Source organism: Microtus oregoni, unplaced genomic scaffold (assembly GCF_018167655.1).
Source record: "Microtus oregoni isolate MIOR12 unplaced genomic scaffold, Mior012 000067F_000, whole genome shotgun sequence".
NCBI classification, from domain to species: Eukaryota; Metazoa; Chordata; class Mammalia; order Rodentia; family Cricetidae; genus Microtus; species Microtus oregoni.
The window spans coordinates 3939733-3967567 of NW_024543953.1; the positions used below are offsets into that span (position 1 = coordinate 3939733).

General features: G+C 46.5%; 1 protein-coding gene across 3 annotated transcripts; it reads left to right on the forward strand.

Moving 5' to 3' along the window:
* The first annotated feature begins 2722 nt into the window (after positions 1-2722).
* LOC121440240 (transmembrane gamma-carboxyglutamic acid protein 3-like) lies at positions 2723-13335 on the forward strand. 3 transcript variants are annotated; one of them, XM_041640989.1, is made up of 4 exons: positions 2723-2859; positions 6462-6499; positions 7157-7317; positions 7711-13335. In XM_041640989.1, exons 2-4 carry the CDS (start codon positions 6493-6495, stop codon positions 8236-8238), a joined length of 696 nt encoding a protein of 231 aa, XP_041496923.1. In that variant the 5' UTR covers positions 2723-2859; positions 6462-6492; the 3' UTR covers positions 8239-13335. The 3 variants fall into 3 exon arrangements, with proteins under 3 accessions (XP_041496923.1, XP_041496921.1, XP_041496922.1); XM_041640987.1 differs by lacking the exon at positions 2723-2859 and adding an exon at positions 3108-3386; XM_041640988.1 differs by lacking the exon at positions 2723-2859 and adding an exon at positions 3534-3653.
* The last annotated feature ends 14500 nt before the right edge of the window (positions 13336-27835 follow it).

Sequence of the window (27835 nt, forward strand, 5' to 3'; positions counted from 1 at the left end):
CTTCATTCCTATTTGGCAGATAAGCAAACTGAGACACAGGGATGCCAACTCACTTGCTGAAGATCATAGAGCAATATGTGGTCCTGCCAAGAGGTGGAGTAGTGCCCTGCTCTTGAGGTCCCACTTGTCCTCCTTTTCCTCTGCCGTGCACAGAGGCCCCATGGTTCTAGTCCTTGTAGACAATGATGAGAATGTACTGGTCAGTGTGGGAGAGGGTGGAAGGCCTTGTGAGACCTCACAGTGCAAATCTCAATGGTATTATGTGGGCAGAATGAACTAAGTGTCCTGATGGATGGTAGGAAGAAAGGCATTCTGAGGGGGGAATGAATTAAAAGCAGGCTTCTGTTGCTGGAGCAAGAAGCTCCAGTGAAGGTCCTGGGAGGACAGTGGTTGCCATAGATGCTTTTTGTGTACATAGGTACGCTCCACTCTCACGCCTTCTTTGGAGTTGTGTTCCCAAGGCCCTGTGGTTGAAATGAGGTCAGGAGCATGCTGATGGGCTAGGAGACTAAGGTTAACTCTTAAACCTCCTTGGTCATTTTCCCTACTTGATATGGGACAGAATAATAAAAAAGAGGGATAATTGGTGATGGGATAATTGATTGGTATTTGTGAGTTATTGTTTTTATACAATTATATTGGTATTGATTCTTGTATATTGATACAAATTTAAATTATATTGAATATTGTATGTGAGTATGCTTCTACCTCTGTTTAAAACATTTTTATGTATTGATATATATATATATATTGTATTGATATATATTTACCATATTGCAGTGTACATTTCTACCTCTGATTAAGATACTTATATATTGTTTATGTATTGATATACATTGTTTACATTTGGAGGTCATTGTCCCCATTTATTGCACAGTTGTTTATTGTCTTAGTCTTTAAGTTAGATAGGTATTGAGAATTATAAATCAATAGTCATATAGGTTTGTCATATTTATATTTAGGCTAATCAGGTTCTTTAGATACATGGAGATTATACTCAGTATAGATAGTATAATCTTCAACCTCTTCAAAGAGCTGTAGAAAATGACCTTTAATCTAACCTAGAGTTCCGTGGTAGTGAGACACAATCACTCTTGGCAACATCACACTACTACCGAGAGAATGTTGAGCACCAAAGACACTCCACCTGGAGCCTTTCTTCTTGGCCGAACTGGCCTTTGGGCAAAGAAATGCCCATATCTTGACCGCTGACAGTGATACAGAGTATCTGTAAATGGATAAAACAGGACTGTCATATCCTGCCAAAACAGGGTAAGATAGTTCTGATGTTTCTTGCCTTTGAAAATGGTATGTCAGTTACGTCAGGCCTTAGCCAAAGTTGGTTACCTCAATGCTGCAAACGAGACTTTGGGTGATTGCCCAGGTAGCTAGTTGTCTCTGTCATTTGTTGCACATTTTGGAAGTTTCTCAATTGTACTTCCTGTTTACTCAAGTAATATTACTTCCTTTCTCAGATCTTGGATAGAGTTGAAGATTAGATAATTGTAGTTACCCTCCTCATGATTTAGCTAAACTCAATTTCAATACATTATTTAGACTCCTTGAAATAGAATGCTCAGTAAAACTTTTGTTATGTGTTTCTTGCTTAATATTGTTTATTGCTTGTAATTTTATATTTGGTATCTGTTCCTATTGTATATAGTTGTATTGAATTTGGTTAGATCTTGTTTAGACAAAAGGGGGAGATGATGGGGAAGCTCAGCCAATCACATTTTGCTTGGGTATGGCAACCTGGTCCCCAGGGAAGAAAACCTGGAGATCCAGGTGCGCTCCCTCTCTGCACTCGGTGTTCGCCTGACCCGTTTGGACATCAGAACTTTTACTCCGGTCGCGTGAGTTTCCCCGTTTTTCAATTATTACTAAATTATATTTGTTGTTTTGAGCTGGTCTGTTTATTTAAGCATACCAGTCAAATACGCCTTCACCTACTGACCATGACTCCATCCAGCTCTTTCACTATCTAGCCAGAGCATCTGAACACAGTTGTTTGCACCAACCAAGGGCATTCCCATCCCCAGGATATCTTTTTTTTCTCCGTTCATCCTTCCCATGGGCATGGCTCTCCCAGCCTTCCATGGAGTAAAGGTTACAGAGGCTCTGCCATGGGCAAGGGACACTCCAGAAGCTAAGGAAAGGAAGAGGGGTGACTCTGAGTTTAGAAGGCAGGTGGGGAACAATGTGGGTGGGTCAGAGAAGAGAGAAGGTGCAGGGCCAGGGACACAAAGAATCAGCCCTGGAAGCTGGAGCAGTGGGGGCTCTGCGATCTCTTCCCATCCCTTGTATCGTCATTTTGGCCTTACTCTGGCTCGTTCCCATCAAATGCAGGGCTGTGCTCTCTCTATTAACCCAGTAAGGCACACTGGGCTCCTCCTAGGCTTTCCAAGACACAGACTTTAACCATCTCGTCTCATTCTGTGGGTCAACCTCAATTCCTAGAATAATGCCATTTCTGCTACCAGGGCTTTGTTCAGCCAGGTGAACCTTCCATAATACAGACCGAGGTGTATACTCTGCCCAACACTCCTTGCAGGCTCATAAGATCGCAACTTCCATTCTTTCTCCTCCTTTTTAGGAGCCCATATTCCCCTCTTAGCTGCAGACAGAATTGTGAGGAAAGCAGGATTCTCCCCATTTCTCAGATTTCACAAGAGAAAAGCCATTTCCAGGCAGGGTGGGGACGTAAGTGAGGAAACCAAGGTCACTCAGTCATTGGCAGAAGGAGCGGGGCCAGAGCCCATTCTCTGCGGACCCAAGGAGCCTCACAAGGCTGCCTAGGCCTGCTGTCACGGGCCCCTCTCTTCACCGCAGGCACCAGGGCCAGGCTGGCTGGAATGGCAGGTGAGTCTGGGTGGGGCCCAGGAGGCAGCTCGGACCATAGCGCTCCAAAGTGCCCGAAACGCTGGCCTTGAGGGCAGCAACTGCAGAGTCCGGTCTTTGCAGGACTTGCGCCCTAACTCACCACTGGGCCAAGGAGGTGTCCGAGGGTCCTTAGAGAGTCCCCAGGCCCGCCGGTCAGACCCCGCCCCCCCAGCAGCACTGGCGCGGGCAGGGGCGGTGCCGGCGGAGTTGGGCGCGGGCGCGGGCGCGCGGTGCTGGGTGCGCGCCACCGCCCCTCGGCCCGGCTTGCTGGCCTTCCCCACCTAAGCCCTCGGCTGCTTCAGCTGGCCCCACCCCTTCTTCCTCTCCTGGCCCGGAGGCCTGGTGCGCGGTGCAGGGCGACGATCGCGGCCTGGCTACTGGGGCAAGGCTCTCGAGGGTGGCACGCCAGGCGCGGGGCGCGAGGCCAGAGCTGGCTCGGCAGGGTGCAGGGGGAGGGTCCGACGGAGCCCCCAGAGGAAAGCAGGGACAGACAGGGGGGTGCCGAGGTAATGGGCAAGGCCTGCACGCCTGGCTGTGTGGGGCGGGGGCTTCAGGCGCTCTTTGGCCAGGGCCTGTCCAGCAATGGGGCGCCAGGGGCGGTGGGAGGGAAGCGGGACAGGGAGGGACTAAGAGAGGGGACCGCTGGGATGGGCCGGGGGCTTTGCCGGCGGGAGCAGGTGGGCGGGGACAGGGGCCCTGCTTGAAGAGGCTCAGCAGAGAGGTGGCGGGCTGCGTGCGCAAACAGGGCGGCCGCCTCCTGAGCCTGGAGAACGGTGAGGCCATTTGGTTGGACGACCCCAACCCCGAGGGCATGGTTCGGTGTTCAGGACCACTGAGCTGGGCGCCTGGTACTATTAGGGAGGGAGGATCTGGAGGTCAGGCAGGCCAAGGTGTTTGGGGTCTTGGATGGATCCCCGCAGAACAGTATTGCTGGGCTAGAGGCAGTAGTTCTTTACTGGGGCGCTGGTGTCCTGTGAAGGTGGGTGAAGCCAGGCACTTTCAGGGCCGGCATGAGTGGAAGGGGGCAAGAGACCCCAGAGTTTGAGTTTGAGCTCAATTTGGGAGTTGCCGTGTCACTGGGTGGATTTATGAATCACGAGATTTGGAAATCACAGAACCCTTTCCTGGCGAGTAGTTCTGAGCATTGGAAATCATAGGAGCTAGAATTTGGAGAAGTGTTTTGGGAGGCCACAGGTATGGGGACACCAGGTACTCAAGCGGGCCACTAGTCCCTGTGGGAGGTACTTTGGGAGCTGTGACCCAGAGAGCTGAGATTCAGAGGCCTCAGCCTGGGGTGGGGTTAAGGAAGGTCTCTGTGGTGGCCAGTTCCCTGCCTTCCTTCCTTTCTAGAATGTCAGGATTCAGCTGTGTTCCCGTGGGGAATGGGTTAAAAATTCCTTCAGCCTACAGTCAGCTTACAGTATTCACCAGGGGCTGGAGGGACATATACATGCGTGACTGCAGCTGCATTCTCGGTCATGGAGCCCTCATGCTTCCTCACTGTTGCCATAGTAACTGCCTATTGGTGTATTTATAGGGGAAGAAGCAGGCGCTACATTTTGGGGAGGGATGGGGAGAAGCCGTCATGGAAGCTGCAGCAGTAGCAGCAGCAGTGATGGTGGCTACAGAATTGCTAATGGGGAAGGAGGCGATGCCATGTGAACTGTCTGGGAGAGATCCTGGCTTCTTTGAGGCTCAGAAATGAACTAATGGCTTTTCCAGGCCAGGAAAACACAAACTTGGGGCTATGATGTATATGTGTATGAGTGCACGGAAGTCCATGTGTTTGGTTGGGTCCAAAGATGGCTGTACGTAAAGCTATTATATAATTTTTTCCATGTAAAATGTTTTGAAAACTCTACAGTTCACTTCAGTAAGCAATGGGATGTATTTGCTTTATTATTAGCGAAAGCTTTGCTTATTCATTCTTTTCAAACTGTGATGTGGCAGCTTTATTTTTCTTTAACCAAAACACCCTGTTTCCTAATCCAATTCTCTCTACATCCTCATCATATGAATCTCATGGATCATAAAGAGGCCAGGCTTTGTCATTGTGAAAATTGAGGTATTCCAGTGAAGTAATGATCACTGGGTAGTTTGCCATGAGTTCAAAAGAGAAAACCCACGACACAGTGATAGTACTATTCGATGTGCTCTTAGATTGGTTACTTTCCCCAGCATTCAAAATTTATTCATGATTCTTATCCTTTTTGTTTTCCAAACAGACTGGAGGCTATATTTTAAATACACAATAAGAATACTACTCTGGAAGAATAAATAGAAGACCATACCAAGTTGTGGGGAGAAAAGCATATGTGTGCAATAGCTGGGCTTTCAGAGCACTTGTATCTGGCCATCAGTGTTAACACTGAACTTCCTGGCAGGCTAAGCAAAAAGGGTAGCATAATGGGTTACAAAGCTCATGTGTCTTACATCCCATTAGTCATAAAACATGAGCTTCTGCTTGGGGAAGAGAGCTGATGGGTAATTGCTCCCAGATGTTAATGGCTTAGGCAGTGTTCCATATGTGTACAAGTAGGACTGTGTTAATAGAGAAAGGCATTATGACAGTGCTTCTAGATAGAGGTCTCTCCTCCAAGTTACCATCACAGATTTATTGTACTGTATTTATTTGATTGTTTGTTGTGGTCTTGAAGATCAAACCTTAGACATTGTTGTATTAAGGAGCTATATCTCCAGACCTCTGTCTTCATGCTGATCTTTTAAATATGTGTTTACCAAGGTTCTGTGTTGCAGTAGTCTTTAATGCAAAGAGAAAAGATGTGCCTGGCTCCAGAGAAGTCCGAACATCTTACCTTGCTTCTCTTTCTGGGAAAGATGGGCTGAGAAGATTCTCTGAGTTTGGGCCCAAAGGTTTGGGCCAGGGCTTGTACGAATATGTCTGTGTTGTATATGGAAGATCTGACCCTGTACAACAGGTATCCACAGATTACTGTAGGCCAGCATCAGCTAGGCTGCAACATTTGAGATGGGTGTTGCTGATGCATTAAGTTTGGGATTTAAGGAACATGTTCATCTTCACCATGAAATTCAATTCCAGGTCTTGTCTCTGTCAATTTGCTTAACCTTGCTTCTACCTAACCCCATCTCTGTACTTGATTTCTCAGCTCTCTCTGGGGTCTTTTCTATTCTATAAAGGGACAAAGATTCATTGAAGGCACTGAGCAATAAGGAGTGTTAGCCCAGAAATGCTTTCCATTTGAAAAAAAGTTAACCCCTAGGTCTTTGAGACTCACAGAAGGCTGTGAGAGAGAGAGAGAGAGGGGGGGGGGGAGGGAGGAAGGAAGGAAGGAAGGAAGGAAGGAAGGAAGGAAGGAAGGAAGGAAGGAAGGAAGGAAGGAAGGAAGGAAGGAAGAGAGAACAAGCGAGAGAACAAGCCTCTGCTTGGTTTGGGGGAATTCTGGAGCTCTTCAAGGACAGAAGAAACAGCAGGAATTGACTGACTGAACGAGGGTATTATGCCTCATGGGATGCTGTTTTGACTTTTTAGTCAGGTTGGTGGGAGATCACATTCTAGACCCCAGAGGATTTCACCTCAACTTTCTTTTCTTCTGTGCCAGGCAAGTAAGTTGCTGGAGCTGAGGGAGCATCATGGCTGGTGAGTATTTGTGAAACCATCTGAGTTGGACAGGCTCATGCAAAACAACATATCCATCTTTTCAGTTTTTCTCTCCTTGAGTCACTCTGAATTATACTAATACAACAGTTTGTGGATCTTGGGGGAGAGGGCCTGCAGGCCAGACCTGTCAACTTGGGCATAGAGGGGTACCACCTCATGTGAGGAGTAAACAGTCTCGCCACTGGTCATTGCTTTTGTCCCCAAAGCCACAGCTCTTGCCTGATTTTACTCCGACCAGTGGCAGCCTGGAAGAGGAACCAGTGCTCATGATAAGGGCTCTGTCTGTCTTTCCATCTTCCAGACAGATGCAGAAGCTACTAGATGTTTTCTTACCCAAGACTAAGATACATAGTCTGGTCCTTTTTCCTGTGCCACCTGAAGTTTCTTCTCCATCGTGTCTCATTTTCCTTGGTATGGCAATGGATCTGGGCCCTGTTGGGACCCTGAGGTCCTGCTGCAGAGTACAGCATCACAGCAGCGTAGGAAGTCAGCCCTCCTATCTTCATTGCAATAGGTCAGGCCTGGCCTTTGCTTGGAGGCCTGGCTTTAGGTCTGCTGGAATTGTTCTATTTCCCTTCATAATTGGGCAGTCTGGTTTGCAGGGACTGAATTGCTTCACTGTGGTTCTCCCTTCAGTGTTTCTGGAAGCCAAGAATGCCCATGCAGTCCTGAAACGGTTCCCTCGTGCCAATGAGTTCCTGGAGGAGCTGCGTCAGGGCACCATTGAGCGGGAGTGCATGGAAGAGATCTGCAGCTATGAAGAGGTCAAGGAAGTATTTGAGAACAAAGAGAAAACGGCACGTACTACCCTGCTGCTGGGTTCTGGGAGGAGGTGCAATCTTGGGAATAATAGGAACTGGTCTAAAACAAGGGAAGAACACCACCCAGGCTACATCCTACTTGTTGGAGCCCCCAAAGCAGCATTGGGGTGTCACTCTAGGTTTGTTGCTTTATTTGTGTGAACTTCCTCATCTGGGTACTTTGCCTTTCATCCTCAGTGAATTCCCCAGACTCTCTGGGAGCTCTCTTAGGCCAGTAAGATGACTTAGGGTGGAGAAGGAACCACAACCCTGTCCTTAGTACATGATTTGCTGGAGGTCTCAGATGTCCCAGGCATGAATGTTGTTAGGTGAGCAATTCCTTGTTGTGTCTGTCTTCCTCAGGAGTGAATGGCCCTTCTTCCTTTGCAGATGGAGTTTTGGAAGGGATACCCGAATGCGGTCTACTCAGTCCGAGATCCCTCGCAGAGCTCAGACGCCATGTATGTGGTGGTGCCCCTTCTGGGGGTAGTCTTGCTGATTGTCATTGCCTTGTTCATCATCTGGAGGTGCCAGCTGCAGAAAGCAACTCGTCACCACCCCTCCTATGCTCAGAACCGGTACCTAGCCAGTCGTGCCGGGCACAACCTCCCCCGAGTCATGGTATACAGGAGCACTATGCATAGCCAGGGAGAGTCCTCTGGGCACCGAGAGGCAGGGAATAATCCACAGATAGTCTTGGGGCCCAGCCGGGGAAGTAGAACCACTGTCCGACTGGAGAGCACCCTCTACCTCCCTGAGCTCTCTCTCTCCAGACTGTCCAGCGCTACCCCTCCCCCCTCCTATGAGGAGGTGACTGCACCACAGGAGGGCAGCAGTGAGGATGCCAGTGTCTCTTACAGTGACCCTCCCCCAAAGTATGAAGAGATTGTGGCAGCCAGCCCCAGTGCAGATAAGTAGCTGAGCATGGGCCCTGGCTTGTATAAAAGCCTCTTCCAGAGGTATCCTGCTTCTTTTTGGACTTCTGAAAGACTGTGCCACCACAAAACAGCCTTAGCCTCCTTGTTGCCAAATAATTCCCCAACCATGGATTTGTAGGAAGTCAGTTGGTAGAGACAGTTGGTGTGTGTGTGTGTGTGTGTGTGTGTGTGTGTGTGTGTGTGTGTGTGTGTCGGGGTGGGGGGCCATAGGACAAGTGTATGATCCACCTGGGAAAAGCTACATACCTGAACGCCCGGGTCTTCCAGACCCCACCCCACCACTGCCAAGTCCCCAATGTCCTGCCCTATCTTTAGGGACTGGCATCTCTTATGCCAAAGGAAACATCTCATGGTGTTGATTGTGACCAGAATGTCCACAGGCTCATCTGGTGGCTATGGGGCTGTCTAGGAACCCCTGTGTATCTGAGGACCTAGGCCACAGAGATGAGGCAGTCAAGCTAGCCCTGTGATTTCCCCTTTCTCCACAGTTCCATGCCTACTGTTCTTATTTATATTATGAGGACAGAAACAAAGATTGATCTAGGAACAAAACACAAATAATAACAAGTGAACCATAAATGAAAATAATATAACCTGGACCATTTGAAGCCCTCCAAAAGGAATCAATTAGACAGACCTTGGCACAGCCTTCCTCCAACACCCACCCTTATGCTCCTGACCAGGGTGAAGTCTATGTATAGATCAACCTGGTAGGAGGACAGGGGATGGGAAGGAGGAGGGAAAGGGGCTGGGTGGCAGAGCTCCTTATTCCAGACCAACCAAGGGGCCCACTTCAACTCTGCCATCTTGTTTGTGATGTGTACCAGCTGTGCTAAAATCAGTTCCCACTGGCACAAGCCCACATGTAGCCTTGGAGAACTCTGTTGTGGGGAAAACTGATGTCCTCTTCTCCCATGGATCCCAGGGCCTCTCCCTGGCTGTTCCAGACTGGCACAGAGAGCTCAAGATTCCTCCTTTGTGAGATTGATAAACCCATAGTATAGTTCAAACCATGAGCACCACCTCCTTGGCACTGTGCTGTCTGGCTTTCCAGTTTTAGGATACTTTCTTTTTTGTAAATAGGTGCATTGAACTTGAACTTTAGATTGTGATTTCTCCTAATGATGGTGCCCGTACAGGGAGAAGCTCCTGAAGTGTCTCTTAAAAATTTTCTTAGTGTGGGAGCCCGTGACCTGGAGTCTAAAGTCCACCTGGGGTTTGCTCTGCCATGGCAAGGTGCTGATCTGCTTTCAATGAGGCTTGGGAAGATGTTGGGCAGAGGTGACTTGTTCTTTAATCAAGGATGAGGTAAAAGACTTTGTTGATACCATCTCTACCCGCCCCAGCTCTATTCTCCTGGTGTCTGTGCCAAATCATTTTTCCTCTGTGGTGCTTTAAAAATGTAGCACATTTTGTGTGGGGCCCAAAAACAGTGCATAGCGTGGGTCTGTTGGTAATGGCAATGGTTTCCAGCCCACAGAGTTGACAAGCTTCCTTCTGTCTAAGCAGCCCTTCGAGGCAGACACTGAGACACATTCCTTGAGTGCAGCCCTACCTTGAGGCCCCAGATGACTTCTACAGGCTGTTCCAGTACAGGGGACTTTCCCGGGGGTTTGTTTCTAGTCGAGCTTGTGTTCTTACCCCAGTGAGGTTGCCAGCTTGGATAACTCCACCCTGTGGCTCCCCTACCTCACAGGCCCATTGGAGGCTGATGGAGCTAATGCATTGTGAAGAGCTTGAAGCCTCTTGGAACCAGTGAAGTTTACCCTTAGCAAGATTCTTCTAGAAATAGGTAGTAGTTGTAAGGGACTGGTTTTAGGCAAGGTCTTCAAATGCCTCTGATGTTGAGTGTCAACCTGAGGAGTCAATCTCTTTCCATTTTACTCTACGTGGGCCTTCCTTTCTCCCCAGAGTTTCCTGACACCAGAAATGACCAAATGGCATTCTTCCCTCTGTCCCTTCATTTTGATCTTTTCCCCTCCCTCCCTTCCTGCTTTCTTTCCTTCATGTTTCTCTTCTTCCCTTTTCTTTCCATTAATTTTTCTTTTTAATCTTTCTCTCCATTGGTCATCTAGTATTGCACTCTGGCCCTTCCTAATGAAGGGATTTGGGGCTCAGAAGTCCCCTGCTTTTTTCCGTGATGGAGACTGGGCTCAGTCTCATCCAGACATGATGGAGATCCTGGGGAAGCTGGAAGCTCTGGATCAGCCCAACCTCTGCATTTTATTAATCTGGTGCCTGATTGTGACCTGGGATATATGAAGACAAACTTACCCCAATGTGACTCCTCCCCCAGCTGGCAGAGAGTCAGGCATAGTGACCAGAGCCACAGAATATGTCAACGAATGCCCACTGCCTTTGGCGTGGTTGAGCTGCCTGGCAGCTAGAGGCTAGGGATGCTTGAGTAAGAGCAGGAAACTGACTCCTAAGGCCTTTTGAGAGCGATATGCAGCCCTTGGGAGCTGAGGACTGGATGCAGGGTGAGTGAGTGAGTGAGTGAGTGAGTGAGTGAGTGAGTGAGTGAGTGAGTGAGTGAGAAGCAGCTCCTTGCATGTGGCCTGTGGACTCTGGGTCAGGTGCTTCACAGAGCTCTTCCAGGTGACTTGTGCCAAGCCTCTGCAATGGTTTTTCGCAGCATAGTGTTTAGATATATAATGGGCATAATTCCTCAAGGTGCACACTTGGCTTTTGCGAATGCCCTGTACATATCTTTTCAAACTCTGTCTTTGTATAGACATTGATTTGATACAATGCTCACACTTCAGTAGCCACAGTTTTGTTTGTTTGAGACTTGTGTATGCTTGTGTGTGTGTGTGTGTGTGTGTGTGTGTGTGTGTGTACATGTGGGCATGTTGTCTTCTCTCATTGCTTCTATCAAATGATAGCTGGTTTGTGGTTCTATTTGTCCCAGGCGGGATCTGTTCTGAAGGGAAGACTGTCTTCATTTTGTGGGGCCTGTACTCTGTTGGATCCCCTCCAACCTTTTGGCATGGTGTCCCCTTCCTCAGCTCCTGCTCTGTAGGTGTCAGCAGCTGAAGGAAATCTGAGAACTTCTCTCTCTCTCTCTCTCTCTCTCTCTCTCTCTGTGTGTGTGTGTGTGTGTGTGTGTGTGTGTGTGTGTGTGTGTGTGTGTGTGTGTGTGTGACACTATTGACTTTCAGAATGGTGGGGTTAGTTACTTAGATATTTTTCACTAAAAATGAAAAGGCTTTAAAATTTTCCTTAAAATATGACTATCACCTGTTTTCAACCAAACCCTTTGTAAGACTTTTTTTTAAAACGAATGGCAACCCTGTCAGTCCCCTCCCAGATGGCCCATCACTTTGGGTTTTCAAAATGAAAGCACAAAAGAAAGAGTGGGGCGCACAGGTGCCTGGCATGTGCATACCCCTGCACAGCTGTGTTGCGCCCTAGCTGATCACAGAGGTGTGATCACAAGCAGCTGGACCTAGGAAATGGAGGCCCCCTCTGCTAGTTGCCAATTCCACTGCCATTAGTGTGAATTCCTTAGGGTGCTCCAGTGAACAAGCGTCTGCCCAATTGTTTGGACATTGTCTTTTTGGTAGTCCAAACATTAGGGATTAGGGACAGCAGTGTTTTCTGTTCAAGCAGTTCCAGCCAGATGCTTCCACTCTCCCAGTGGATGGCAACTCCACAGATCCTAGCCAGAGTTGATGGATCCTTTGACAACCAAATGGCATCCCATGAGAAAACCAAGAAAAAAAAGCCAACATTGCCACTAGATTGTCTTTTAATTCAAGTGAGAGTTAATGGCAGAGAGAGGGTGTGAGTCCCCAGGACTGTGTCTTTTTAGAAGAGTGCGTGTGTGCTCTCACTGTGTGTTTGCTCACAGTAAAGCCTGAGTTGTTGGGCTGGGCTGCTTTTCAGCTTGTCAAGTACTGAAGCTCCATTCCCAGGCGTCACCGGTTCTGAAACAGCCACATCTTCTGCACTGAAGTCTCCTAATACTAATCAGTATAATTAGCTAATTTTAGACTGCTGTAATCAGACTGCTTCCCACTACAGTAAAAGCCCATTAATTTGAGCCCACTAATTCAGAACTTAGAGGAAATCCAAATTGGAGATAATTCCCAGTAACTGCTATTCTTGCTACAGAAAAATATTTGAAAGTGTCTTCCCTTCAGTCAGTCTTCAGGGCCTTCTTTGTGAAAGGAATTCGGTTTAAAATAGGTACCCCTTTCAAAGGAAAAGCTCGAGGTATCAAAGATTTCTTCATTGTGCCTTCAGCTTAGAGTTTAGCAGTTTTTGTGCGTAAGGCTCTTTCTGTGCAGGGTGATCCCTTGTTCTCTCTCCATTGTGGGATGTTAGATATTGCAGCCTTTCACTCCGTGTCTGTATTTAGCCTGTGAATAACATAGTCTGTGATCTTGACTGCAGTTTTAACACCAGTACGTGCTTTTCAAAGTCTTCTGTAAAGCAGATGTTGCACTCATTCACCCCCAAGTCTTCAAACTTTGGAGCTTCCCCTTTCCAGGCTGTGGGAGGCAAATCTCTCTCTAGCAAGAATTTCTCCGACAAAGATCTGCAAACAGCATACCCCCTCAGCTCAATGCCTCGACAGTGTTTCACTGTACTGCTATCTGACCGCTGAACGTGCCTGCCCTTCTCCAGCCCCTAGCAAGCATTAAGATTGATATCTAGAATTGGGACCAACCCTCCAGCTGCTTTTTGCCTCCCAAGCTGTCTTGCCTCACTGATGCCACTTTCCCAGGCCTGAATCCACCTGCTATTTCACTCTGTCATTGTGAATTTGTGACAGTGGCAACCCTGATATGTGCAACTGAGCTTATAGAAATGATTGCTGTGAAATGGATTAATTTTGGTACAATTAGAAGCTGTGCTTGTTTTCATTGTTGACCGATGTCAGCTGGGACATCTGTACATTCAGTCACATGTTGGGGTTTCAAATGGAGCCTGGGAGCAACAAACCAACTTGCTTCTGACCTGACCTTTCTCGTGCATGCTCTCTGGCTCCCTTTTTACAACCATTGAGTTTAGCTGTTAACTTTTGTCTTTCTGTATAAGAAAATAATGAGTAAAAATAAAGAGCAAATGGCATCCACTTGTACCTTGTCCTGGTTCATCATAGATCCTAGATGATTCCCTAAGTTCCCCAGAGTGTGTAAGGCTGCGGGGTCAAACTCCTGGACCCAAAAGTCAGATTGTATAGATAAGGAAACAGCCCAAACCAGTTTAGGAGCCAGTTGGAAGCAGAGATAGTCTGGGTCCTAAAGTTTGTGCCTACAGTGTGTAATCTGATCCTCTGTCCCATCCCCCCCTTAATGGGATGAGGTTAGTAAGATCTGGCACAGATCTTGTTTAGCAACTTCCTAGTCACCTGATCCCTGGTTAGGTGAAGGCTCTAGAACAGATCCCAGCACAAGCTGGCTCTAGGAGCTTTCCCCAGAGATAAGGCTAGCACCTGCAAGGAAGCTAATGCCATTAGAGTCCCCAGCCTTCCCAAGTGTCCTTGGTGAGAAGAATGCATGGGCTGTTTCTAAATGTTCACAACCAGAATTTGGTGACTAGTCAGTTTGTATTAGGCCCTGTACCTGTGTGAATTCAAACAGTCCTCCCAAAGTATGGGGTTTCTAATCAACTCTTATTTTATAGCCGGGGAGACACAGCCTGATTGGGGAAGCCATTTGACTAAGGGTTTATGAGGAAGAGGTGGCATGCTTATCTCATGATTGCAGAATTTTCCTCACTTATCTCACCTCAGGCTATTCCCGCAGCCTGGTGGGGCCTCCCTCAGAGAAAGCTCTGAGGTGTTGGCTGTCCATTTCTTCAACATGGCCCTGCCTTTCCTATTCTGCTGCTTCTTCAGAAGTGCAGTGATCACGTAGTTTCAAACCAGACCCTGAACGTATTTCTTCCCTGACACTCGTGGAAGGACTCAGGACAACTACCAAGGTCTCTATGGGCGGGTAAAGCCAGAAGAGGAGAAGTTGAGCCCCTCTGTAGGATATGATATGAAAGCCTAGGACCCTCCCCCCAAAAGACAAAATGTTTGGATCACCTCCTATGAGTTTTCTAGATGAAACATACTGTTCTCAAAAATCACAAGAGTGTTAACTCCAATAATAATGGTGATTTCCTGCACTCCTGCCAGAGAATTCAAACTGTGAGATTTATTCAGTTCAACTAGGATGTGCATGTAATTAAACAAGACATTGTGGGGCTGGAGAGATGGCTCGGCAGTTAAGAGCACTGGCTGCTCTTCCGGGAGACTCGGGGCCAGCTCGCAGGCCCACATGTTTGCTCACAACCATATGTAATTTCAGTTTCAGGGGACCCTCACCCTTTTCTGGCCTCTGCTGGAACTGCACACATGTGGTGCATATACGTGCATGCAGGCCAAACATCCACACATGTAAAATAAAATAAGAAACAGAAAAATGTTTTCTATTAGTCTGGTGCTACTGGATCCCAGGAACCCAATGGGTAGGGCAGTCAGTGATGATGCTTTAAAGCTGAGAGTACATACAAGGTTAGGTGCTGGTAGAGCATCAACAAGCTAAGAAATCCTTGCCTAGAGTCAGGCTGCAAGGTTCCAGAGGGTGTGGAGTATAGCAAGCCAAGTCCCAGCCACCAGCAGCACTGAGCACAGCTAGGGCTGGTATGTAAAAATCTATAATTAAGGTAAAGGTTGAACTTAGAATTTAGAGAAGACCAGCAGGGCTTGATATGGAGGCTCCATGAGAAAGCCTTCTTAAGGACACCATGGCCAACTGAAGTAATTTTTAGACAGAGGACATGGAAGTCAAGTCAATGAAATCAGGCAGAAGGATAATAAATGAAAAATCCTGGAGTCTAGCAACCCCTTCCTGTTGTTAAGGAAATAAGAAGCCAGGGTAGTATGAGGGAAGTGTTGTAAAAGATGAGGTGCAAGGCCATTTAGAACATCTTCAGAATGCTGTCTGTGCTGGTGATAGCGGGAGGCCACAGAGAAGTACTAGAAAGAGCAGGAAGACCTGCTATATGGAGAGAAGTCTGGAGAGGATCAGAAATCAAATGGCCAGGTAGGAAGGCCAGGTGTTTGCAATCATTCTGATGGGCGACAGCAGCTAGAGGAGACAAAGAGAAATATACTATTGATAAGACTTTGCTCTAACTTAAGTAGACATTATAGCCATGTGGCCATTTAAAATGAGGATTATGGAGATTTTGAAACCACAGGAAGGCCTTGGGACTAGGAAGATGCATTGTTACCCAAATTAGTCCAGTTGATTCTTTTTGGGGGATTTTTGGGTCACCCTGGGAGAAAGAAAGACATATTTTAACTGGGAGGCAGAAACCTGTAAGGGGACTGATAATTGGAAAGGGGGAAAGCCATTCAGATTTAGATGGTAGAGTCATTACCTGTGAATGGTTTCACTGGAGGAGCAACAGGTTGAGAGGAACAGACTGGAGATTCATTCTGGGATAAATGATGGGTGTAATGTGGAGGATGTGGAGCTGAGGGGGTACTCCTGGGTTAGAACAAGAGAAATCACTGGTGCTCAAGTTACTAGAAAGATAGCAAGTGAAGACTTGAGAAGTCATAGAAGCAGAGGGAATTGTGAAGAGTTTGATGCTTTAGAAACTAAGGGAGGAGACTGTTTCTAGAAGGAAAGATTGGAGAATGATGTGAAATGCTTCCAAGTAGTGAGAAAAGGTGCCCCCTACATTGATTTATTAGACTGATTTAACAATGGTGTCTGAAGACTCCAGCAAGGGCTGCTTTCAGCTGAATGAGTGACGTGGCACTTGGGAGATGGAAGAGCAGACATAGAGTGCATGAAAGCCTCACTTTCAGAGACCAAGAAAGGCACTAGGAAGTCCTCAGACACTGTGTGAGGCTTATAGCAAGTCACAAGCCCTAAGCATGACCTCTGTGCTGGGACAGAATGCTTCACACCACATGGCCCTTTATCTTCCTGAGGCAGGATTATGGAGGCACAGAGAAGACAAGTGAATTACCCAGGGTGAGAGTCTAAAAAATGTAAGAGTCTAACAGTGAAACCCAAAGACTAGGGATGATGGGAGGTGCCCTTAGAGCTGTGACTCACTTCACTCTTTATTTCTCAGCAGGGTGTTGAGATACAACCTGTCTACTCCCCTCCAGTTCCCAAGAGTGAAGGGTTGACCAGCAGAGAAGAGAGCAAGTTTCCTTAACCTAGTGAGCAAGCTCTTCCCTAGTACTTCTTAATGGTCTGCCTACTGTAGACTATGACGGATGTGCCAATGGATCAATGAACTGGGTCACACCTGATCCTCCATGCTAGCCCTCCTCAATCTTTCCATCTGGAAATCAGAGGGAAACTTAGGAGAGTATCAACTATAGAGACGGGGGTTGTGATGAATAATCTTTGTTGTTAACTTGAGTGGATTTATGAACAGAAGAAACATCTCTTGGTGTGTCTGTGAGGGTATTTCCCAAGTTTAACTGAGGTGGGACGACCCACCTTGAATGTATATGACACAACTCTGGGGGTTGAGGGTTGGGGTCCCATAATGAATCAAAGAGAAAATCAAGCTAAGCTTGGATGTATGTAGCTGGAGACTTTTCTCCGTCCCTCCTGGTCCCCTTGGACTGATTTCTTTTCTGTCTGCTGGTCCCTGCAGCCATTTATAAAATAATCATTCAGAGCTTAATATTAAACATAATTGTTTGGCCAATAAGCTCAGGCTTCTTAATGACTAGCTCTACAAATAAATTAACCCATTTATTTTTATCTTTCTTTTTTTAAAATTTATTAGATTTTTTTAAAAAAAATGCCAATCTAAGTCCCCACTCCCTCCCCTCCTCCCATTCCACCCACCCTCTCATCCCACCCCATCCAATCCTCAGAGAGGGTAAGGCACATTGCCTTGTGGAAGGTCCAAGGCCCTCCCTACTATATCTAGGCTGAGCAAGGTATCCATCCAAAGATAATAGGATCCCAAAAAGTCAGTAAATGCAGAAGGGATAAATCCTGGTGCCACTGCCAGTGGCCCCTCAGTCTGTCTGAGCCATGCAACTGTCAACCACATTCAGAAGGATTAGTTTGGTCCTACGCTTGTTCCTTCCTAGTCTGGCTGGAGTTAGTGAGCTCCTATTAGCTCAGGTAAACTGTTTCAGTGGATGAACCCATCATGATCTTGAACTCTTTGTTCATATTCTCACTCCTCTCACTCTTCAACTGGACTTTGGGAGCTCAGTCCAGTGCTCCGTGGGTCTCTGCCTCTACCTCCATCAGTTGCTGGATCCTGAGGTTAAGTTGATTCTCAATTTTCTGAGAAACCGCCATACTGATTTCCAAAGTGGTTGCACAAGTTTGAATTCCCACCAGCAATTGATGAGTGTTCCCCTTACTCCACATCTTCTCCAGCATAAGCTGTCATTGGTGTTTTTGATCTTAGCCATTCCGACAGGTGTAAGAGTTTGTTTTGATTTGCATTTCCCTGATAGCTAAGGGTGGTGAACATTTCCTTAAGTATCTTTTGACCATTTGAGATTTTTTTCAGTTGAGAATTCTCTGTTTAGTTCAGCACCCCATTTTTTAATTGGGAAATTAACCCATTTCTAATAATCTGTGTAATATCGCATGCCCTGTGGCCTACCGGCACCGGCAATGCTCTGGCATTGTTATTCCTCTAGCATCTGCTGGCATCCGCCTGATTCTGACTTCTTTCCCCCTGTCTCTCTGCTTGGATTTCCTGCCTATTTATATTTTGCCCTTCTATAGGCCAAAGCAGATTGTTTATTAACCAATGGTAGTAAAAACATATTCACAGCATACAGCGGCTTCACAGCATATGGAGGAGTATCTCACATCACCAGTATTCATCTTTGTTTACTGACAGAGATAAAATATGACCAACCATCTCACCATCCTGTTGCCATGTCTTCTCCAACTTAATTGACAGCATTCTTTCAAACTGTGAGCCAAAAAATAAACTCACCCTTTTGCCGGGTGTTTTGTTATGACAGTGAGACCAGGAACCAAACACAGGCATGTCTGCTGTGAACCTCAGGTATGAGAAAATGTGTGTAGAGTCTATTTCACATCTTTGACAACATTTCTGTCCAGATTACTGGGGAAGATACTGCTGGTCAGTGTGAGCCTTGGCACCACTTCTTTCACCTCTTCGTTATCTATGGTCATTTTCCTTGGTTTCGGCTGTTTTTGACTTTTACATACATATCATATTTCAGTCAGTGGCCACAGAAGCAGTTGAAAGCAGAATTGTTTTCATCTGATAAATCACCATGTGGTCAAGGATTCCACAAAGTCCCTTTACCAAACCTTCTTTCTAGGGACTGGCAAAGAGGTTTTCCACTATGGACTTCAGTGGTTCTTTGGAAACAATTGAAGGGAGGTGGACATTGGGCCACTGTATAGGCAGGTGATGAAGCCTCTTCAGGTCTCAAGATCTGCTATTTGGTCAGGAGTAGCAATTCCTGGGTTAGTAGAGAGAAAAGGAGAATCTAGAATATGGAGTGGGCAGTGAAAGAAATTTTCAACACTAGGATGTGACTGTCCCATCTTCTTGATGTTTAGTGGCTGAAGACTAGGAAATTAGCCAGGAACAACAAAATCACCTTGACCTTAGTGGCTTCCTCAGTCGCTGAGCCAGCTTCCCTCCTACGAGGGAGCCGTCAGTCAGGTAATGTTCAGTAGTGACCTAGAGATACAGCAGAGTAGCTTCTGGCTGTGAGCAATGAGGTATAGTGTAGGCTTCTTGGCATTGAGATCTACCTCCTGAAATGTAAGCTAAGACTGGCTCTGTCTGAGGCTCCAACTTAACTTCACTGGAATAATTCATCCGCTTTACTGAACACATTTATAGTCATTGCGGAGAAGGTATTGTGTGATTGAGCAAACTGTCCCTTTGTTCTCCCTGTTATGCTGAGAAAATTCTAGTCAGCACCCATCACATTCTAAAAGAAGCAAGCATAGCTAGAGTCCCCAAAAATCCATGTATTTTCTCTCTGTCTCATTGATGCTATCTGCCTATACAACATGAACTCCAAAAGGGCAGAGACACTAACCAATTATGCCCTGACCAATATATAGCCCTGACCATCACTATCTCAGTTCCAATCCTACAAGATGATCTTCTAAATTGTTAACCTGTTAATCACTGCTATCATCACGGGGACCATTTAAGCTACTTTAGGATGTAGCCTTGCCATCACAGATGATTGCCTTCGTTTGGGGGCTGCATACATAACTGTTTTCATCTTGAGACCGGCTTTTCCTACAAGACTTTGCTGTTCTTGCAATCCAAGGTGAATGCAGGTTTAGGACTATGACTTACCTCTGTGTCTGCAGCCTTGATGGAGGATTAATAAGCTAGGAAGGCAGGTGCTTCTTGGAAGATTAACATTTGTATGTAGACTCAAAGTAAACGAGATGGACAGAAAGAACAGGCAGCAATGGCAAACCTTCATCCTGTTGTTAGTCACCTTGTGGGCCTAAAAGCCAAAGCAGCACCTGTGTGTCTGTTCTCCCTCCTCATCTCTAGCTACCTTCCTTTTCCCAAATAGTTTCACAACAGCGTTAGAAGACCTCTCGTGCTCATGGACCAAAAGAACTACTACTATGAAAAGGGCTACCACTTTTTACTGCCCTCCCTCTGCTCACAAAGACTTTCCTCCTCCAGGCCTGCAGCTTGACCCAGGGCCCTTTTGTTTGTACATCCTGTCTCTTTAAGGCTTCTCTGGGCTCCCTTCTCTTTCCTGTCTAGTGGGGGTAGCAGCCTGGGGCTTGAAGTATGACATCAGTACCAGCTGCTTCCAGGAGGCTGAAGAATTGTTTACTGGTCTATGAACCTCATTAGCAAGCAGAGAGGAAGCTCCCAGCTGCCTAGCAGATATGATCTGGTGGGTTCACTTGCCTGAGTTGGGGGATGCAGCTAAGACTGGGCTATAGGCAAGCCTTGGAGGCAGGAGGTCATTGTACCCAATGGTGTTTGGGATTTCCCTCAAGATCTTTTGTTAATGAATAATTAAATGCTGTGATGGTTAAAACTGTAGTTTGACACAACATAGAATCACCTGGGAAAATGGTCTCAATGAAGGATTGTTTGCATCAGGTTGGCCTGTGGGTGGTGTCTAAATTAAATTAACAATGCAAGAGTGCAAGGATTGAGCTGAGCACACATGCATTCATTTCTCTCTGCTTTGACTGTGGATATGATGTGACCAGCTGTCTGAAGTTTGTGAGTTGAATTTCCCCCAATGATGAATTCTAAACTGGGATTGTGAGCCCCATAATCACTTCTTTATGTCCAGAGGTGCTTTTTCTCAAGGGTATTGTATCAGATGAACAGAAATGAAGCTAGAATATATAGGGACCCCAAAGAAGAAACTGGTTAAGAGCATACTGTCCTACATGGAATAAGCCTAGGTCTATCAGGAAGCCCTCTTTTCTTCCAGTGTACTTTTCTGAAACAACAAAATACAGTTTAAAATTCTGGTTTGGCTCAATCCTCCACATGAAGATAGGAAACTGCAGTTCAGAGAACAAAAAGAAGCAACTTTTCCAAGATGCCCCACTGACTAGCCTAGGGGTCACTTGCTGCTAACTGACTCTAGGCCTGGGCTTCTGCCATCTCCCACCACTGCTGCCAGAGCAGGTGGAAAGGAGAATCCGAGTAGAGTCTCAGCTTGTGGAACAGCTGGAAGAGGCGAAGGGCTGAGAAGCTTTATTGGAAGCAGGTGATGCAGCCTGAGAACAGGCCAACACACAAGCACACGCATGCATGCACGCACGCATGCACGCACGCACGCACACACACACACACAGTGAGAGAGAGAGAGAGAGAGAGAGAGAGAGAGAGAGAGAGAGAGAGAGAGAGAGAGAGAGAGAGAGAGAGAGAGAAACATTTTAGTTTGTGTGGTTAGATGCCTTCTCTTTGTAGAAACTAAATACCTTTCAGGGTTCAGTCTGAAACGTGCATATAATTTTAATTGGATATGGTTGGTCCCAGTGGAGCAACACCTTAAGGAAAAGCTGATACATTTCCCGTGAAGAAACTTGACTTGAAGGGAGAGAAAGCTTTCACCCTCCATCCCCTTGTGCTAATAACACAGCTCATATTTTAATAAAGATTCAAGCCCTCAAGCAGATACTTCATAGGGAAGAAATGTAGATCAATAAACAAATGAAAAACGGCTCAGGTTTATTCATAATTAAAGCAATATAAATTAAAACAACAATGAAATAACATTTTCACCCATCATAATGATGCTCATTTAAATAAGTCCCATAATATCTTCTGTTGGTACTGCTGTAGAAAAAAAAAACATTTTATTTCCTTGGTGGGTCCCACCTTGTGCTGCCTCTTTGGATGCACTTTTATAGTAGTTGGCGAGTACAACTCCCAGTTATCAACACACATGCCTTTGAACCTTGCAGTGTCTCTTCCTGTTCTGTGGAGCCATTTGTGCAAAGAGGAATGCCCAGAAACACTCAATCCCGCTGCTTTCTAGAATAAACAGCTCTGAGCACTCATGGCGTTCACAGGTCAGGGGAGGAAGCTAGTGGGATGAGTTGAAAAGAAATTTAATACTTCTGTTCACATGTAGCTGGGGACTCCAGAACATACTGTTCACGTACAAAATAAGTTGGCTAATAGCATGGTCCTCAGTGATAGGATTTCATCTGTGTGAGCTCTTTGTACACTGCAGACATAGAGACACACCTCTAATTCAGAAATGCTCTGATCTCTTCCCGTTTGCAGAGACATCTGTCTAACTTCCATGTGAGAACACCTTGGCTTCTTCTCTGGGAGCCTACTATTGAAGCACCAGCTTTCTGCACCCCACTTTGCACACTTGGCCATGGCCATCCTTCCAGACCTGGGTATGATGGAAGACTTGGCAAAGCTGTAGACCTTTGAAATACCAAGATTATCAGACTAGACAGTGGAAGACTTTCAGAGTATTTGGTTTTTAAGTTAAGCGACATTTCAAATGGAAATTATGTTATGGATAAAGTTATGTAAAGACGTGTACTAAGAAACAAACTTAAAGTCATGCAGAGGATTGTGTTTCCCAGTCATCCTTGGCACCCAATTCAAGAGAAGAAGGTACATTAAAAATAAAGTGCTAGTGTTTTTGGATGATCTTGGGGGCCCAGGAATGGGGAACAAAGTCTCTCCACTCTTGCTTTCATTCAGGTGTTGGCTTTCTTTGCCACCAGGGGGCAGTGCCTCCACATGTACAAGGACCATTGTTTCTGTTCCCAGGAAGGCCCAGTGGGTCAAGTCCAGTAGGTAGCAGAGATGAATCTGGACTAGGAACCTTCAAATAAAATACAGGATATCCATTTACATTTGAATGCTGGATTAACATGATTAATTTTAGTGTAAGTAGAATCTAAATGTTGCATGGAACACAATACTGATGCTAATAATGATTTTTCTTACCTAAAGTTCAAATTTATTGGCTTGCATATTTTGATTCTGTCGTTGACAGAAATGTAAGGCTCAGCGCCTGGAGCTCTAGGTTTAACCTGGGCGCTTTCTCTGCTGCTAAGATCTGCTCCTCCACAAAGCTCAGGTTTCACAGGGACTGTTTCCAAGGGGAGAATTGTTAAGGCCCTCAGGAATGCAGTAAGGTCTCACTTATTATATTATTTCTGTGTTTGATAAGTGGGTTTGGCAGGGAGGGGTCAGCAAGCCACATTCTCTCCACTAGTCGGGTTTTCTCCCCTTCCTTCCTCCTCCTCTTCTCCTCTTCCCCTTGTCTTGCTTCTCTTTTTCTCTTCCAAGCTGGGCTCAGCTGTGATTGATTCTTTTGACAAATAACCCCCTCTTCCTTCAGTGGCTCTGGGACTTAGAGCCCAGTTTTGACCATTACTACTTACATCAACCCAAGGCGCTACAGAGAACCATAGCAGCCAGAATGCACATGCAGATGCCTAGGTATATAGACATTCCTTTAGATGATTGGCTCCTGGGACTACAGGGAAGGCGGCTGGCTGGGAATTTGGGCAAGAATTGTTGCTGCAATCCTGGGGCAGACTTTATCTTCCTCCTGAAACCTTAATGTTTACACTTGATTCTTTCAGCAGATTGGTTGAGTACTAACACCTGACTGAGTGGAAAGCCCTTTGCTTAAAGTCCACTAGGGATAATAATCACAGCTACAGTATGCCTTTGCAGTCATACTGAGAGCTGAGTGTCTGATGGGCTCACTGGGGATCAGGACCTGACTAAATTGACACATGCAGCTGGTCTAATCTGTAGGGAAACTGAGGCAGAACTGAAACATACATCAGGATACACAAGCCCAGCATGTGTCCCTCTTGTCCCTCTCTGCTTCATGCCCAGGATTCAGATCAGAGAAGACCATGTACTTTGCTTGGAGACTCTATTGGAGGAAGCAGGATGTTCTGTACAGAGAATCTCCTCTGATAGAGTGCTGTACCCTAGATTATTGGCCAGCGCTGTGCTTGTAGGAACTATGATAAGCATGGGACCCATCACTGCTTTGGGCACTTATGGGTGCTTGAGCCCTATGCCAGCCTTTGTCTCGTCTTAGATCATGATGGAGGATGAGCCCCTCCTACCAATAACTAACAAAATCAAGGGGAGATGAATCGGGGCAACTCCCACAAACAGCACAGTCTGGAGCCCTATCTCTTCTCCAAGTTGTTTACACAGCAGAAGAGAAGAAGGCTACAGGACCCACCAGCAAGATATAGTGGGAACACAAGGTGCCAATCCAAGGCCTAAGCACAGAGAGGGAGAGCTGGCTCCACCGTCTTGTGCCAGTATATCTCTCTTGCATTTCTATCTCTGAAAGAGGCAAGCTTTCCTTGTCTTCTCTGTGCCTTCCACCCTGAGTATCCTCACAAACGAATACCTGGTGGTGATGGCAAGAGGCCCTTCCCGTGTCAAAGAAGAGTTAAAAATGTCCACTTCTGAAGATCTAGGGACTGGAAACATCACTCAAAACCAAGAACAGCCAGTGATGCCAGGTGAGAATCTCCTAAAATGCCTCTTGACTATAGTCAATCATGTGTGTCCACTTAACGTTTCTTCCACAGTATCCCACAGTAATTGAGTACGCTGTTCACTTAGTCTGGAAGGTATTTGTTTTAGGTCTTTCAGTGTTGACTCTTGCTTTTCTCCTGCCATATTAGCCTGTTTTGGGGTTTTAATCATTCATGAGCTATTTGCTTATCTGAATCTAAATGAATGGAATTATTTTCTTTTATCATTTTCTATTTGAAATTTTTATTCATTTTTCATGCCACCCTTCTTCCCCTTCTCTTGTTCCTGCCACCTCCCCTTGATTATTTTCTTATTTGTATTTCCTATTATCCCTTACACAGAGATGGTTGGTGTTTGGGATTCATTTCCTATTATCCCTTACATAGAGATGGTTGGTGTTTGGGATTTCATTTCTTGATCATTGCCCACTCCACAGAATCCTAGGCCCAGTGCCAGGTCTTCAGTAAATATATTTACTGAACAGACGAATAAATAGGTTGGAGGTCAGAAGTAAATGGATAGTGAGTGATTTCTGCTGTCTTTGGTACCCAGAAAGTCCTCATACAGCTTTTAACACTATTCATAGCAGTCTCGGTTCTTTTTTCTAGAAATGACGGAACATGGGTCCTAGTCACTGGGGGGAATCCAAAGACATTCAAGGGCAGAGCAAAAACATGCTGGATCTGGTTCAGGACAGTCATTTTGCAATGTGACTGGACGATATCTGGGGGCAGGGTGGGATGATTGCATCTATAGAAAACACATGCAGGGGGGTGAGTTTCTGGCCCACGGCGCCAGCCTGGGACGGGGAGCTCGGGGGTTTCTTGGCCCCCTGTCCTGCTTGGGCTCTCTGCTGCCTCTTTCTTCCTGGCCCACCCAACTTCCGTCCAGAGCCCTCCCCACTTCGCCCCCACTGCCCTCTTTAGGCGTGTGGCATCGCCCAGCGCAGCCTATCTGGGCGCTGGGTCCGAGTATCCGGGGCTCCCGGGCGGGCAGCAGTTCCTTTGTTTCTGTGGCCTGCCTGCACCAAGCGGGGTAGGCGCTTTGTCTGCGAGCTGCCCAACCAGCACGGAGGCCTGATCTTTCGGCGCCAGGAGACCCAGCATTGGGGTGAGTTTCTGGCCCACGGCGCCAGCCTGGGACGGGGAGCTCGGGGGTTTCTTGGCCCCCTGTCCTGCTTGGGCTCTCTGCAGGGCCTCTACTCCCCGGGTGCTGCCTCTTTCTTCCTGGCCCACCCAGCTTCCGTCCAGAGCCTTCCCCACTTCGCCCCCACTGCCCTCTTTAGGCGTGTGGCATCGCCCAGCCCAGCCTATCTGGGCGCTGGGTCCGAGTATCCGGGGCTCCCGGGCGGGCAGCAGTTCCTTTGTTTCTGTGGCCTGCCTGCACCAAGCGGGGTAGGCGCTTTGTCTGCGAGCTGCCCAACCAGCACGGAGGCCTGATCTTTCGGCGCCAGGAGACCCAGCATTGGGGTGAGTTTCTGGCCCACGGCGCCAGCCTGGGACGGGGAGCTCGGGGGTTTCTTGGCCCCCTGTCCTGCTTGGGCTCTCTGCAGGGCCTCTACTCCCCGGGTGCTGCCTCTTTCTTCCTGGCCCACCCAGCTTCCGTCCAGAGCCTTCCCCACTTCGCCCCCACTGCCCTCTTTAGGCGTGTGGCATCGCCCAGCCCAGCCTATCTGGGCGCTGGGTCCGAGTATCCGGGGCTCCCGGGCGGGCAGCAGTTCCTTTGTTTCTGTGGCCTGCCTGCACCAAGCGGGGTAGGCGCTTTGTCTGCGAGCTGCCCAACCAGCACGGAGGCCTGATCTTTCGGCGCCAGGAGACCCAGCATTGGGAGAGCCAACATTGGGGAGAGACAGCGTTTGGTAGGCAAGGAGACCTAATCCGGTAAAAGAAGATCCATAGGGAGCATTTGGAAGAAGAGATGGGCCGACGTCAAGGCAAGAATTCGCCCAACAAGCTGAAAAGCAACATGAAGCTACCAGAAACAAGCGACCTCACAACGGGAGGACAAGAACCCCTTAATCAAGAGGAAGGAGAAAAGATTGACTTCATGAAAGTGATTGACACCCTTAAACAGCATGTAAAAAACGCCCTTATAGAAATGGATGAGAAATATAACAGAAAGTTTAAAGAATTGAATAAATCAGTGAATGATACCATAGAAAACCAAGGAAAAACAATCAAACAGAAAATGGAAACAGTTCAAGACCTGAAAACTGAAATGGAGGCAAAGAAGAAAACACAAACAGAGGGCCGTCTGGACATGGAAAATCTAGGTAAACGAATAGAGACTACAGAAACAAGCATAACCAGCAGAATACAAGAGATAGAAGAAAGACTCTCGGATTCTGAAGATACCATAGAGAAAATAAACACACTGATCAAAGAAAACAGCAAGTCCAACAAACTCTCATCACAAAACATTCAGGAAATATGGGACACAATAAAAAGACCAAACCTAAGAATAATAGGAGTAGAAGAAGGAGAAGAAGGGCAGCTCAATGGTCCAGAAAATCTATTTAATAAAATTATAGAAGAAAACTTTCCCAACCTAAGGAAAGATTTTCCTATGAAGGTGCAAGAAGCATACAGAACACCGAATAGGCTGGATCAAAAAAAAAATCCCCTCGCCATATAATTATCAAAACACAAAGCATACAGAATAAGGAAAGAATATTAAGAGCTGCAAAGGAAAAAGGCCAAATTACTTATAAAGGTAAACCTATCAGACTTACACCTGACTTCTCCATGGAAACCATGAAAGCCAGAAGGTCCTGGATAGATGTACTGCAGAAACTGAGAGACCATGGGTGCAAGCCCAGATTACTATACCCAGCCAAGCTTTCATTCACTATAAATGGAGAAAATAAAATCTTCCAGGATAAAAACAAATTTAAACAATACGCAGCCACAAATCCAGCCTTACAGAAAGTAATTGAAGGAAAATCACTAACCAAGGAGTCCAACAATGACCACAATAACTCAGACATCTAGAGACCCTTCACCAACACAAAACAAAGAAGGGAAACACACAAACTCTACGACTAAAAAAAAATGACCGGAGTTAACAACCACTGGTCATTAATATCACTTAATGTCAATGGACTCATCTCACCTATAAAAAGGCACAGGCTAAGAGATTGGATAAGAAAACAGGATCCAACATTCTGCTGTTTACAAGAAACACACCTCAACCACAAAGACAGGCACCTACTCAGAGTAAAGGGCTGGGAAAAGGCCTATCAAGCAAATGGACCTAAGAAACAGGCAGGTGTGGCCATACTAATCTCTAACAAAGTTGACTTTAAACTTAAATCAATCAGAAGAGATGGAGAGGGGCATTTTATACTCATAACAGGAACAGTTCATCAGGATGAAGTCTCAATCCTGAACATCTATGCCCCTAATATAAAAGCACCCACGTACATAAAAGAAACATTGCTAAAATTCAAGGCAGCCATCAAACCGCACACACTAATAGTAGGAGACTTCAACACTCCTCTCTCACCAATGGACAGGTCAATCAGACAGGAACCTAACAGAGAAATAAGAGAATTAGTGGAGGTAATGAATCAAATGGACTTAACA